Raw genomic sequence first — 14,977 nt, 5'->3', positions numbered from 1 at the left:
ACATGCGCTTACTCGGGTATCAAGGACTAGGACTTACAGCCTTTCTTAATCATTTGTTCGATCCAAGCAGATAAGCTACAATACAAATATTTTTAATTTTGTCAAGTGGGAACCCGCTTCTGGTTATATTTACATCAATTTTACATGACGATGTATTTACTTTGTTACGGTATCATGGTATAATTTCAAAAAATGCATCAATTTGTAACTACATCGCGAAGATGCATATTGCGATTTTCTTCCTCAATATGTAACTGAATTTTTGCAAGTAATGTCGAATTTTATCTATATCGTTACTAATAAGTAATAACAGTGATTGATGTTACATAAAATTCCTATTATAGCTAATATTAGTAATTTAAAGATACCTTTGAAAGCAATTGTTTTCAAAATAAAGAAGTTGGAGTCGGAGTCAGGGTCATTTTCACAAACTACGACTCCGACTCCAGTCAGTATTTTTGCTACCACTGCGACTCCAGCCACTATAGTTTTCACGACTCCAAGATGTGTTAAAAAAACTCTGACTCCATAAAGCGAAAATTAGCCAGACTCCGACTCCACAGCCGTGCTACTAGGGTTACCATATTTTGGAATCCGGAAAGGCGGACAATTTTTACAAATCACAAAAGTTAGATTACCGGATTAAGAAAAGATCATTTTCCCGACTCGACTCCCGGATGACCCACTCTTTATAATAATACTGCTGTGGTCTTGACTAAAAAATGTCATTTTTTCCGGTCTACTCCCGTTCAAACATCCACATTACAGATTTCGCGTCATTCATGGAGTGCTTTAGTTGCACTTATCCATTAGCTTGGCTGTCAAAGCTACAAAAGGAGAATGAATTGCAAAACATGAGGACATTTAGGCGTCCTCGGAGGACATTTCCGATTTCTGAAAAAGGAGGACATATGGTTACCTAACGAGTACTTGATTACTTGTTCTACTTAAGCAATGGTTATTTATTTATCATACTGTCACCGCTGCTGCAGATAAATGTGAAGTCCTACTACTTACTTTTTGTTACATATTCCGCTTAAATAGTATAGTATTTCGATAGACTTTTATCTCTTTTATCTGATATCTTCCATAGTCTTATGAAATATGCAATTTGTGTATGGGGTTCCGCATGTAAATCCTATCTTAGACCTCTAGAAGTTTTGCAAAACCATGCTGTTAGAGTCATCTGTGGATTTGGTCGACGTGAACGATTGTCACCAGGCTATAAAAAACTTGGCATTCTAAAACTGAATGATCTATATCACTACGAGCTAGCCAGAATGATGCATAAAATATACTACTCTAATAGGAAATTTTTCAAGAACTATTTCCATACATTTTCTTCGGTTCACTCATATGGCACTAGATCTAGCTCTCAAGGTAAAATAACATTACCTCAAGTTTCTAAGAAATTGTCACAAAACAGTTTCAACTTCAAGGGTGCCACGGTCTGGAATAACCTTCCAGAAGAATATAGATCGATGCAGTTCAGCCAGTTCAAGATCAAATACCGCAATTTTCTTGTTGAAAAATACTGAAATAGGTATAATTTGTAATGACTGTGATGCAGGCTAATACTGTTCCACTTGCTACACCTTCCTCTGTTGTCGTTGTTGTTGTTGTTGAAAAATACTGTCATGGTCCATGATTTGCATTGGCTGTGATGTAATACTGTTCCACTTGGTTCGTCTTCATTGTTCTTTCTTTGCTGCATATTTTTGCTGTGCACACTGTGTATTGTATACCTGTACTATGCTTGGATGCTTACTGCTGATTTTCCATGACTTTTATCTTTTGCTTATTTTTATGTCCATTGGTTAACTGTCATTATCGTTAGTATTGATCTTGCCATATTTACTCATTTATAACTCCGCTGGGTGGCGACTGAATATAAGACCTACCGGTCCCCCGTCGTCTCCCAATCTATACCAATTTACTTGTGTTTGTTGGTGAGATGAATAAAGCATACTGACTGACTGACGGTCATGTACCACGGTAACAGATCACATATGTTAAACCTAGAACATGTCACGATTTTCCTGATTTCACGTCCAACCGGATGGCTCGGGACCCCGAATTACATAGTTCAGCAGGAGCTGAGTGGATTCGAATTCCGCAAACCAGGGGTGGCCAACCTTTTTGCCATTCATGGTCGCATTTCGACTACTCATGTAGCCTACACGGCCGCTTTCCAAGGCATAGTCGTAATGAAGTAGCTGGACGCCAGATACCCATGTTAAAGTGTCTATGTCCGTTTCCGGATAACTCTGGATTAATCTATTTATTGATAGGCTTACTAGGCCTTGACCTGTCATCAGGATTGTCATTATAGTGAGGAGCACACGATTCCGAGTTGGTATTTCTATATGAGGCGCACCATTTTCCTCTGCTGTACGCATCTGTATTGTAGGGCTCTGACTGCAAAGAGCGCTACTATATTGAAACTGAAAAAAAAACGAAGTCACATTGAATCGCGCACAGCGCGTGGAAAATTTCAAGATTAATTAAAATGTTCCAAGAAAACGGGAGTCAATTCGTAAATTAAAACTGTACGTCGACGGTCGCCAAAACATACTAATTGAAATACGTATCCACGGCCGCACAAATTTCCTTGTACTGCCGCAGGTTGGACACCCCTATCAAAAACGATGGATGATATTATTTATGATGTGGCGACAGCGCTATCTACCGATATATGCAATGGCGGGGGATATAGTGTAACGGTTACGATTAGGGCTGGGCGCAATGATTCGAGTACTCGAATCTGAATCGAGTAATAATTTTAATGATTCGAGTCGAGTAGTAAAAGTCGATTTTTTCGAATACTGAAATTATACGCTCCTTGCCACTGAAAGTTAATTTATCAATGAGAATGAGAATTTCGATACTATTTTCTACTGTGGAAACCTTTGAAACCTTGATTAGCCGTATCGCAGCATACGAAACATTGTACAAAGCTACTAACGCTACTGGAAATAACACATTTCCAAAGTCATGATCATCCCACAACATTGTCACAAAGTGCAATGAAATCAGTACGGTCGAAAAATGTGCAAAGTATCTTTAATGTGATGGATAACTAAGCATCATGTTCTTTGTGGTAGTATAAAAGGTACTAATTTGATCTTTGACATATTACATTCTATTATGACGGTATCATAAGTGATACTCGAATACTCGACTCGAAGCATATTACGTGATTCGGAATCCAATCACTCGGGTACTCGATTTTGCCCAGCCCTGGCTACGATAAACGCCCACCAAACTGACGGACCGGGTTCGATTCCCGTCGGCGGTTTATCTGTGCTCCTCTTCCCCCGCCGTTGCCGTTCTTACGGCGACAAAAAAGCCAAGTAAACGACCCGACGAAAGAAAGCACTCACAAGCAATGGAAAGAACTAGTAGAAAGGGCCGCGGCTTCAAAAAAGATCATCGAAATAGCAACAAAATAGCGTCAAAATAGCATCGAAAAGAACTGTGACATCGGGCACTCTAGGCCGAGATGGACGTTAGAGTAAAGGATCGCTACTGATGCGTGTCGTTCGACATCCTCCTATCTGTTCATGACATCGCATTGTGTCTTATCGCATTGTACATTGTTCGTGACTTGTTCAGATGAAAAATATAACCCAACGATGATGATACCAAATATAGAAACATAACTGTTGTGTAAACCCTGGCCGTCTTACTCAAATCGGTATGCGGGCGGTTTTCAAGCTTTTTGGTTCCTCCGTTAAGGAACAGTCAAACCATAGTGTCCTACAATGGTGTGTGTAGACACAGCCAAATCGCATGGCCCACTGCGATCGGGTTACGTCTCACTTTCCATTCGGCTACAACAGGCAATTTTTCGGTCACTTTTTACCGACTTGCCCAGCGCTAAATTGAATATTCGGGCATCAATCGAAAGCTGCCGCTCTACTGATTACGAAAATGTAAATTTTATTGCACTCATGTCCCTGGAACTCCCCACAATTAGCCTCGAATTTTGCATTTTAACAGAATTTGGTTAGTGACCGCTGCTCTATAACGACGATATAAGCTTGAATAGTTCTATGCTCCCTTTGTTGTAGTCGTAATCTGGCCTTCGTCTTGCGCATGCGTGGTGAGGAATAAAATAGATATAACTGTAAACGCGGACGTTGGAATTTGCGTCATTATTATTTAATCGCGATTCGGGTTTCTCTGGAGCTTCTCTCGTCTTGATAAGTGACGCACCGCCACACTAGCCTCCGCTGACAGCGCGTCACTATGGGCTAACGACCTATATTTTATGATCATCATATGTCATATTGCGTAAAATGTAATCAGGCCCGTAGCTGCCGCACCCCAAACCCCCCAATTGGGGGGGGCGAGCTCTAAAGGGGCCCAAAATTATTTCGTGAATTAGCATAAATTATATAGTATTTTTTGAAACTTTATGCAACTTTTTCAAAAATTTTTCGCGCTGCGCGCGATTTCAAGTTGCCAATTGTCTTGATTTTCGGTACTCTTCCCACATGAAACAATACGCAACATTTATAGAAATGGGCATATTGGCGTTGGCCATTACCGCGCCACGACGCACCAAGACATATAAAGTAGACCATGTAACATGCGACCCCAAGAAGGGTGCCAGAACGATCAACAGCGAGAAAACCTTAGGCGAAAAGGACTGCCCTGCTGACCGAAAACTCCGTTACATATACAACATACTGTCTTGGCAATCTCACAAGACTAATACCATCCCGCAGGGAAAAATTATATGCCAGTGAAGAAATATCAATTTGAAATGGTGTAAGTGCGTCTTTTAGTTTCGTAGCCTGCGTTATGGCGATTCTATATTTTTATGTAGCAGACAGGAGGTCACGAAATACCATCATGTTAAGGAGTCATACCAACGGGCCCTACAGTTTCCAAGACACCTCACTCAGCTCTACCGGTAAATCTGATTACGTGCTGAGCAGAGAGGATAAGAAGTTGATAGCAATATATATGCAATTCCCGATTTTATCATTGAATTTTCGAAACTTTTTCGCGTCTCGCGCTGACTCACTAAGCAGTAAACAATTCATTTCGTGGCAAAAGCGAACACGGTGATGGGGGCTAGGTTTATCACCCTATGGGAGCCCCAGAACCAAAATGTTTTGCGGGGCCTGACGAAGTGCTGTTTCATTCCTGTTAACGGGTATACGACCGAAGATGTTTAGCCTAATTATAATATTGAGTTGTCCTACCTTTTCAAGCACACCTCACTCAGCTTTTACCTGTGAATCTGATTAAGCTACGTGAGCAGAGAGAGGATAAAACTTGATAGCAACATATATGCAATTCCTGATGATATTGACCGATCGAATAATTGATTATAGAAATTTTTCGCGCCTCGCGCGTTTAGGCGAGAAAAACTTACCCACTAAACTCCCCCTAATGTGGAGGATAAGTAGCCTAAGTAGCGGCAATAACCGAACAGCCAGAGGGGGGTCTGGGGGGCGAAGCCCCCCAGAAGTTGCGTTCATCAACATATGGGGGGCCAAGACCAACGTTTGGGGGGGGGCTGGCGAAGTGCCGTTACGGCCCTGAATGTAATAAATATTTATGAAACGATTGAACTTAGACCACTTATAAACCCAGTAAAGAGAGAAAATTATTTTGTCAGACGTGCGATTCCCAAATTGAATTTATTGACGAGGCGCCATATTTTCCCTCTGCTGGTCGCATTAGTACCGCGAGACTCAGACTGCAAGAACATGATGCATACTGCATAGACCTGAACTACATGGTTGAATGCTATGACACTACCAAGCGCGGTTTCAACTTTTACTAGCACCGAAACTATAATTCCCTTCGATAACATAAGTCTCATTTCATTTAACTTTTATTTCAGTACCGTCTTGCACTACTCGACTCGAATCATAACAATTAATACTGGATACAGATTTGAGTACTTCCAGCCCAGCCCTATTCAGTATTCATGCATGCCAGAACTATCAAAGAAACAAGGAGTTTCCATTATTTTCAGTCAATTTCACTAACAAAAAATGACTAAGCAAAAACATTTATGATTTTATGTTGAATTTGAGACCACATCATATTTAGAGCGCAGTGCCCCTCTGATTACATATTTGCACACTTTTTCGGACCAAACAAACTAAATCAGTGAATCCGCCTTCTCACAATCTTTCGACTACGCCGCTGCACAACCAAGCACGCAAAGAAACCAGCACAATGTCAACGGTTCGCGAATTTCATTCATTTAACGGCCAGTAGTTAACGAGAGAGTAGTTGGACATGTGAGAAAAGAAAATATCGCAAAAACGAAAGGGAAAATAACACAATATCTGAAACGACGTGCACACGAAAGAAACCTCAACACAAACGACACATCACGGTTCGTACACGGCTATCTTAGCCGCTTCCCTGAGCCCGCTCAAATAAGCACCGGTGACAGTCTGCGGAAAATGCCTGTTGGTGGCCTCGCCCGCAAAGTACAGCCGACCGCCGACACACTGCGCCAGCTTATCATACTCCTCGCCGCTGCCGTGGGTCTTAATATAGCTGTAAGCCATCCGCGCGTACGCATCTCTCTTCCAACGCGTCACAAAGTAATTCTTCGGCGGGGGCACTATCTTCTGCGGAAAAATCTTTCTCAAAATACCCATCGCGACATCCACTATTTCCTCCTCGGACATTTCCGCGGCTGCATCAACCGAGTCGCCCGATATGACGCTCATGAGTACCTTGTCCTTGCCCAAAGCCACATTCGGCATGTCATAAAACATAGTGAAAAAACCTTTCCTATCCGCTTTCGAAGGAACGTAACCAAAATAATTGGCGCCTTTCAACTTGTCGTCCCAAAACCTCTCCTCAAACTCGAGCCCGATTTTTTCGATGCATCCGCACCCGATTTTTTCCATAGCCTCTGTTTTCGAGAGAGGCAGTTTGGGCACAAATTCGATGGTCTTCGACTTCAAAACCGCCAAAGGAACCGTGACCAGAACACAGTCTGCTTTATGCGATTCACCGGAATCCAACGTGACAGTGGATTTTTTAGAGTCTGAATAATCAACCGACGATACTGGAGAGTTGAAACGTATGTCGATTCCCACCGAGAGCGCTTTGAGCAAAGTGGAAAACCCGTATTGAACCAGAGTGTGATCGCCGCCGAATTGAGCAAAAGTCTCATTTTGATCCCAATGAAACGCAGACACTTTATCTAATTTCGCCCCGCACGCAAACTCAAGATTTCCAATATGGAACTGCAACAGTTGCTCTTCCACGTCTGTGAAAGTAAGCCCGGTCTGTCTCACCCACTCTCTGTGAGCCTCCATGATTTTTTCGCCTAGAGAAGCGTCGCAATTCTCCTGCTGATTCCTTCTCCATTCGGCGATAATATCGAGCAGTGCGTTGAAATGAAAGTCCATCCGTTTGTCGGAATTACTCGGGATAGGCCGGCCGTTACTGTCGTGCAGGTCACACTTCGGGCGCAGCACTTGCATTTTTAGTCCGAGTTGCGCCGCTATCAAAGCCATCGGATTGTTGACGCAGCCATTAACAATTTGCGCGCCCCTGCCAACGCAAACACCATTTAACGACCAGTCATCGTGGACACGCCCGCCTATCCTATCTCTAGCTTCCAGGACAGTTACATTCATCCCGAAATTATGCAACTGCCTGGCCGCCCCTAATCCAGCAGGGCCGGCTCCGATCACGATTACATCTTTACGAACAAATTGTTTCGGCAGTAGCGCGCCGCCCGTCGGTATTCTCAAAGCTCCGGTATTAATCAGTCCTTTGTACGTCGCGAAACATATAATCCTAGGCAACAATAACTCGCAGATGTGTACCCGTGTTAGCCCGCGAAGCATTACAAACTCGCAGCATCGTTTCGCAGTCAAAAAGCTACATTTTTCTAAAGTCCAAAGGGCTACAACTAGATTTCGTAATGCCAGATAAATGGCTTGATCTTTGACGTACTCCGGGAACTCCTGCGCCTCGTCTAACTCCATAACGTCAGGCCGCATGCACAAGGCTTTCCCGTGTTCGAAGGGCTTGTAAAACGGATGAAAATAACCTTCGATATCGGTGTTTTTAGACTGATTCATACCTTTTCTGCCTCCAGGAGACATGAGCAGCCGTTTCTCTGTTTCCTTGCCTTTTTTAATGGTAGTATTGCGCGTATCTTTTGACACACCGCTGTCAGATTGACGTTCCACTATTTTTACAATTTCCGGTGTCTTTGCTACGTGATTGCTTTTCGTTATAGTTGGACGTATAGACTCGTCAATATCAACAGCACTCATACCTACCCCATCAGGATAATATGATGTTAAGAACGGAGCGGCAGGACTATACTTCAAAAAAGGATTATAATTTAGATTACTCATCCATGTGGAACCTGATTCAAAAACCGCTTCGACTGCAGGATCGTTGATTTGATGGCAAGTGTATTTTACATGTGGCATTCTGTCGTTAGCCCTTTCCGAATGTTCTTCGAGGGTGTTGTTCATATTTCCCATTGCGCACACATAAGTCTTAATCAATTCGTGCGTCAACTCGATTTCGTTGCCCAGCTGACGCCAGGAATCGCACTGTACACATTTTAACCAGTAAGACAGTTGTTTCTCAGACATGAAGTTAGCTATCGATCTAAAACCGCTGTCTGCTTTGCTGTTGTTCATCCACGCCCGCTTCCAATCATGATATTCATCAAAGCCTTCGTGCTTGCTTCTGTAGAACTGCTCGAAACAAGCGTTACAGTAATGCTCTTCAGGAGATAAGTGATACCATCTCGAAGAGTACCCGGTTGCTTCGCAACATAGCTTATTGGCTTTCACGGCGCAACGTCGTATTGTTTTTCCGCAGCCTGACTTTTTGCAGATGTACAATCGTTTAGATTTATCAGACTGCACTTTTTGATTGTTACTTTTTGATTGATACTGCGACGATGAAGAGGCCGTGGAGGGTGCGCTTTTCGCTATTTTAGAAGCGGTGGTTCCAACTTTGAAGATTCCTTCGGTAGCAATGATTTTAGAAGATGGTTTTGCAGCACGCAAGCTTGAACGCGAAGGCTTTGCCTTTGACGGTACCATCACGCCGTTAGTTGTAGATTTAGACGCAACTGACTTCTTTAAAATTGCATCTGTTGCAGATTTTGACACTATGCTTGCCTCTGGCACGCTTGCCGAGTCGATCAATGTGTCGGTACATTTTTTATCTATATCTCCATCGGTAATAGGAGATGTCATGCCATTACTTTCAGAACTAATGGGAATTGTAACCAGGGAATTCGATTGATCAGAGTCCATCGTCGTCTTCAATGTATCTACGGCAGATACTTTTATTGCGTCCCTGTTCGGAAAATCGGCAGGAGCCTCCTGTATCTTACACCCTTGCTGCTCGGCGATTTGATTTTCCACAGTTTTCAGGTGTTTGGGTTTCGGCAACAAAGTCGGTTCTTCGACGAAATCAGTGAACTGTTTCCGTTTCGGCTTTCTTCCGGATGTCCTAATGACAGTCGCATCACTCTGTTCCATTGATATAATCCTAACTTTAGTAACTTCAACTGCTGCGCCACTTTATCTATCACATAACATATCAACAAAACAATCCCGCGCAAACTAAAGCTTATGAACGAAGTATTTTTTCCGCTCCAGGAAGCTGAGAGCCGAAAGCACGAGAACGCTTCCCGAAAAAGAATTGGTTTACATGACAAATATTGACGAGTACAAATATAAAGATTAATCGCGGATTTTGTGATCAGGATAATTCTAATCAATCCTATCCAATCTGGTGCATCAAACGTGAAGCCTAGTATATTTCAATTATGTTTTACGCACTAAATTCATGATTTGGTTCCCTAAATTGTTCACCTTTGCGGATGGATGGTGTTTCAAATTTCAATGTCACCATCATCATTTTATGATTGTTTATCAAATCAATACACCACACCACATTATTTCGATAGTAAAATAGGAGGTTGCCGAAACAGCTTGGAGTAGTCTTTTAATCAGACACCCACATTGGCAGCATGTAAATACGTAAGTCATCAGAATTCATCACCAAATATGCTATAAAGGCAGTGGTGCTTAACCTTTGCTAAACTGTCGAGATCTTACGCTAATTTGAAAGCCTCCAGCAAGCCCAAAATGATCGTCTAGTCACAAAACAAAAAACTACCATCTTACGCATTACTTCTAGAATATTAGCGCACAAAATGAACTGTGCATCAACAACAGTGCTAAATGAACTGAACCGAAAAACATGATTTTCACGGGAATTAAATATATTATAATGAATATTTAAAGCAAATCAGTGTGACATCTGCTGTATGAGTTGGAGTGTCGGAAGCGACCTCCGGCGAGCCCCTGAATCTGGATCAGCGAACCCCGGTAAAGAACTACGCATAAAAACTTGACTCATAGGAGATTCACTCTAGGGTCAAGAGAATCGATTGTATACACAACCAGGAATTCTGACTTTATTAATTTATAATAATAATAATCGTTGAGTTATATTTTACATCTGAACAAGTCACACACAATGTACAATGCGATAAGACACAATGCGATGCAATGAACAGATAGGAGGATGCCGAACGACACGCAGTTGCCATCCTTTTAATCTAATCCTGTCCTGATCAGCAAGACGAAGTCGATGTTTTTTATAGAACGTACTCGATGGTTTCGACATCCTCCGATCTGTTTATTATGTAGTGTTACGTCTTGCGTATCGCGTAGAATATTTTTCACAAACAGGATCAGATCCGGATTTCTATTTCGGTTCTCTGTCGGATCGGGATCAGTACATGATTCTAAATTTCTAATGCACAATTGCACATGAAAGTGACTTTCTGTTTGTTTACTTCGATCGTTTCTTTCAGGGACATCTAGAATTCAAGATATCTCCTGCGATGGGGACATCATATATTCATTATGGCCTGTTCGCTTCCTGGCTATGGGTCGGTGGATATTGCTCGGTGCATACTGCATATTCTGCGCCATACTTCATCATATTTATCCCTGCACAGTGCACACATTTTGGCACACATTCCTCACGAGTCGATCACCAACCGTCCCATGCAGCAATAAAAGTTTATTTGATAAAAGAAATCGGCTGAAAATACTAATATAAAGCCTGCTGGGTGTTAAACATTCAGATTTTAAACAGTAAATCAAGATCTATCGAGATTCGATTTGGTCATTAGATGTTCGTTCGAACTTATATGTTGCCAAGAGATCGACTGATCCTTTTGTACATCAATCAAAAGTGAGGATCCTAGTATGTCTTTCATTTCTTCTACTGGTATACCCTTCGGCTCTGCAACTTTTCCCACGACATCACTTTCGGTTATAGTCTGTCCAGCACTCAATTTTCTAGTAGCCACCAAACTTTTACTCAGCTGATTGAGAAAAAGCACTCTCACGTCTCATGATATTACAAATTCAACGAAAATGATGACCGATACCTTGGCAATAAACTTTTCTTCACTTTTTCTGACACGCTTTTCCGTGGTCCCAAAAGCCTTCTCCACAGTCCTAATGGCTTTTATCAAATCCTTAAACTCATTTGGTTCCAGTGATGCTGTGTGATCATTACCTAAATTCAGAATTCGACTGATATAACCTATATATGTCTTGTCTCTATATTTCATATAAAATTATACGATAAAGGATTCTTTATTTTGAATTCATAGAAAGATATTCCATACCTTTCCAATTTTTGTTTAATGTCACGTGCCTCTCTAGCAACTTTGCCCCCATGGCCACGGCAGCAATGGAGATAGCACATCCTTGCTCATGGCTAGAATAACCAATAGGAACTTCTGGAAATTCTGTTTTGAAAGTCTACAAGGAGAGAATGACACACATAACATGCGTAAAATAAGGAATGATATACGGAATCACTATAGTTAACACAGGAATAACAATCTGACTGTATTGCAGAAATTTTATATATTTACTACAATCTCACCATTTTCCTTAGGGGCAGGTTGCTCCCCGGATTATGTGTGTATTTACCAGTTTTACTGTAAATTAAGAATATAGTAATAAAAATGAAAACCTGCATCACACGTAAATGTGCATCTTCTGGCGGAGTTGGATACGTGCTTGTACAATGCAAAATAGAAAACTTCTGATTGCATACTTTGATACTTTCGTAGATTGTTCGAACCGTTTCCATATTTTGCATTCCGGTTGAGATTATCAAAGGTTTACCTGACGGAAATTGAATTCAGACTGCTGACTTGCTCTGCGTATAGGTACAGATGTAGCTGTAGGCCTATATCAGTATAGGCCTGCATGAGAAAAATCGCAATTAAACCGAAATGATAGAGAAACGAAATCTTCGGCAAAGTATCTTAGTTTGTACAAATTGTCAAGACGAACCCTTTGATGCTGCGTATTGTACGAAGCTCAAGTTACCACAGTCCGGTGACGCGATTTTGAGAAAGGGCAGGCCGATATCATCCAGGAAATCGATTGAACTCTGAATATTACTTGACATTGAACTTCCTGTTTATGTGAGGTCTCGTATGTGCAATTGTGTATACTTACACTGTCGCCAGCCGATGAGCTGAATAAAATTCCGACGTCTTTGGCATGTTGTTGAAGCTCAATAAATTGTCCCTCGGAGAATTCGAGAAATGACTTGTGCTCGCCGTACGTCTTTCCCCACGAATGTTCACTAAACAAAGACCCAAATCTATTTATTTTTAAATCTAACATGGTTCCGATTTCGAGATGAATGGATTTTTGCGACGTCTGCAAATTGCATTATCAGTTGAGTTTACAAGATTATATGCTATAGCCGTCACATGGACATTGGACATTTCGAAAATATAACGTAAGGCTAAGGGCCCGCCAGGCCAATTTATAGTGGCGGAACCTAAATTCAAACACACATAGCAACTCTTACGATGTGCCGCGGTACGATATAGAACCTTCACGGGTCGTTATAATTACGAATGCATCAAGTATAGCACCAAACCTATTTAGAACTATATACTATAATACTCACCTGTCATACGATCTCGCTAGTGCCTGCTGGTTAAACTTGCTATCCAAATTACATTTTTGAAATTTAACACAATCTGCTCCGCAATCATAAGCCATTTTTATCATCTCCTTGGCAATCCTAATATCGCCCTGCAGATAGACAATTTAAATATTCGGTAATTGCGGTAAGGCGTAACTGCGGTGGCAAGCTTTCAGATGAGCGGATAGTGGGGTTCGTTGCTGGATTGGTTCGAAAATTATCACAAAAATTAACGAGGCGCACTATAGATCCAAAATACGGTACGGTAACACGATGCGGCATTGAGCAACGGAATGCCGCAACCTATTTCATTCCTCATCGTAAATAGATACGGTAATGTTATAACTGGTGACCAGAGCGCAATATTTATTAAAACTGGTCTTAAGCGAAAGCTAATGTCGCACTGATCACTAAAATATAATGTTATATAATATGGTCAGGGCATTGGAGCCCCCTGAAATGGCCATTAAGGCCGGAAATCGGCACGAACAATCGGAAAGCCGCAATACGACGAGGTCCACAATGATATCACAATTTGCATGCGGCGACCCGATGCCGACTTTGAGGTTAATCTTGGATTTGTTGCTGTGGACCGACTGGCTGACCAGGATAAAAGATATATTTTCGTAATTATCGTGCGAGTGAAGCTTTCGTTTAAATTACACCACATATCGTTATTACTATATCATATGCCTCATCTCTTTTCGGCACTGGGATTGACCTACCTGGTGATTTTGTCCGACTTCAGCAATTATGAAGCATGGATTATCGCCACCGATACGCCTTCCCGGAGCAATTTCGAAATTGGCCATGTTTATGCAACGTGTGATAGTAATTATTAAAAGACCGATTCTGCAAAAATACTGCGGTATATGAAATGCACGCGGTCCGCGGACATATGAGCATATTACAGCATGCGACACTTCGGCGTGCGACAATTTTGGATGCGACACATGAGCAATTGAGCATGTGGGTTAAATTACGGGTTAGGGGTAGGATAGGGTTGGACAATGCACGCATCTAATCCCGATCAGGTTCACAAAACGACAGAATCCAGAATCCGGAAAGCTAAGGATTATTCATTTTTCTTCTTAGGTTTGAGAACTTCGAGGTCAGCGCCGTCACAACGTAATAGGCCTACATCATATATATTCTATATTGACCACTCAAAATTGTTTAGGATACATCTGATTCCATTGAAGACGACAACGCATAAAGCGATGTATAGGTACGATGGTACGAGACACGAACAAACTATGGGATTTTCAAAACGCGCAACTAGAGCTATAACTACTCACTTTTCAAAACTAGTAACCAGAACTATAACTAACCCCTCAACCAACTATATAACTAACTGATCTCTAATTACTGGCTACCGCTATGTTGTATTTGCAATGGCCATATGTGATTTCTAATTGTTCCATGATGCTGTTCTTTTCGTTCCAGATACTGGTTTATTTTAATTTGTCATCTACTGTGATAATTTGTCCTGATCTGGGTGGCTCGACTTGGTAATATCGAGGCTCCCGTCTACATTGCATGTCGCATTTCACCGTGTTGCATTTTTGTTGTCTGTGTGATATTGCTTTGTAATGCGCAGTAAAACTAAAAATCAACTGAATTACTGAGTTACAAATTAACTAAGAAATATTGGGCATAGAATCAATACTTTAAAAGTACGGGATTTGAGTTTAAAATGAGAGGGGTTTCGACCCCAAAAAACAACCCCTGACTACACCACTGTTAGTAGTGACGACTCCGAGTTAGTAAGAAACCAGTAGATATATTGACTGTCAACCAAATATAGTTTGTTGGTTTGTACACGCCTGGCTGGTACAATATACAGCTCATTTCTATCGGCCATAGCATTCCACATAAATCACACGGACGCAGAAACACGAAAAACGTCCTCAACTGACTTATCTTTCACGCCTTACTCCGAGAGAGATCATGTGCAATGTGA

General features: G+C 41.6%; 3 protein-coding genes across 3 annotated transcripts in view; all 3 read right to left on the bottom strand.

Annotated features, from left to right (window-relative positions):
• The window catches only part of LOC145456953 (gonadotropin-releasing hormone receptor-like), a 126,418-nt gene that overhangs the window by 49,037 nt on the left and 62,404 nt on the right, over positions 1–14,977 (bottom strand). The gene's annotated exons all lie outside the window — the stretch shown is intronic.
• LOC145456687 (lysine-specific histone demethylase 1B-like) lies at positions 6,208–9,643 on the bottom strand. The gene has a single exon (XM_080334789.1). It carries the CDS (start codon positions 9,510–9,512, stop codon positions 6,363–6,365), a length of 3,150 nt encoding a protein of 1,049 aa, XP_080190915.1. The 5' UTR covers positions 9,513–9,643; the 3' UTR covers positions 6,208–6,362.
• Positions 11,056–13,898, bottom strand: LOC145456688 (N-acetylneuraminate-9-phosphate synthase-like). Its single transcript, XM_080334790.1, has 8 exons — positions 13,740–13,898; positions 12,997–13,124; positions 12,534–12,663; positions 12,366–12,465; positions 12,040–12,194; positions 11,687–11,822; positions 11,444–11,574; positions 11,056–11,377 (listed from the first exon to the last, which is right to left on the bottom strand). The coding sequence occupies exons 1-8, from the start codon at positions 13,824–13,826 to the stop codon at positions 11,150–11,152; spliced, it is 1,095 nt and encodes a 364-aa protein (XP_080190916.1). The 5' UTR covers positions 13,827–13,898; the 3' UTR covers positions 11,056–11,149.

This window comes from Botryllus schlosseri, chromosome 15 (assembly GCF_051294905.1).
Source record: "Botryllus schlosseri isolate E-star chromosome 15, Bs_hap1, whole genome shotgun sequence".
Taxonomy (NCBI): Eukaryota; Metazoa; Chordata; class Ascidiacea; order Stolidobranchia; family Styelidae; genus Botryllus; species Botryllus schlosseri.
Note: the sequence above shows the minus strand (reverse complement) of the source record. Positions and strands in the feature narration are given on the sequence as shown.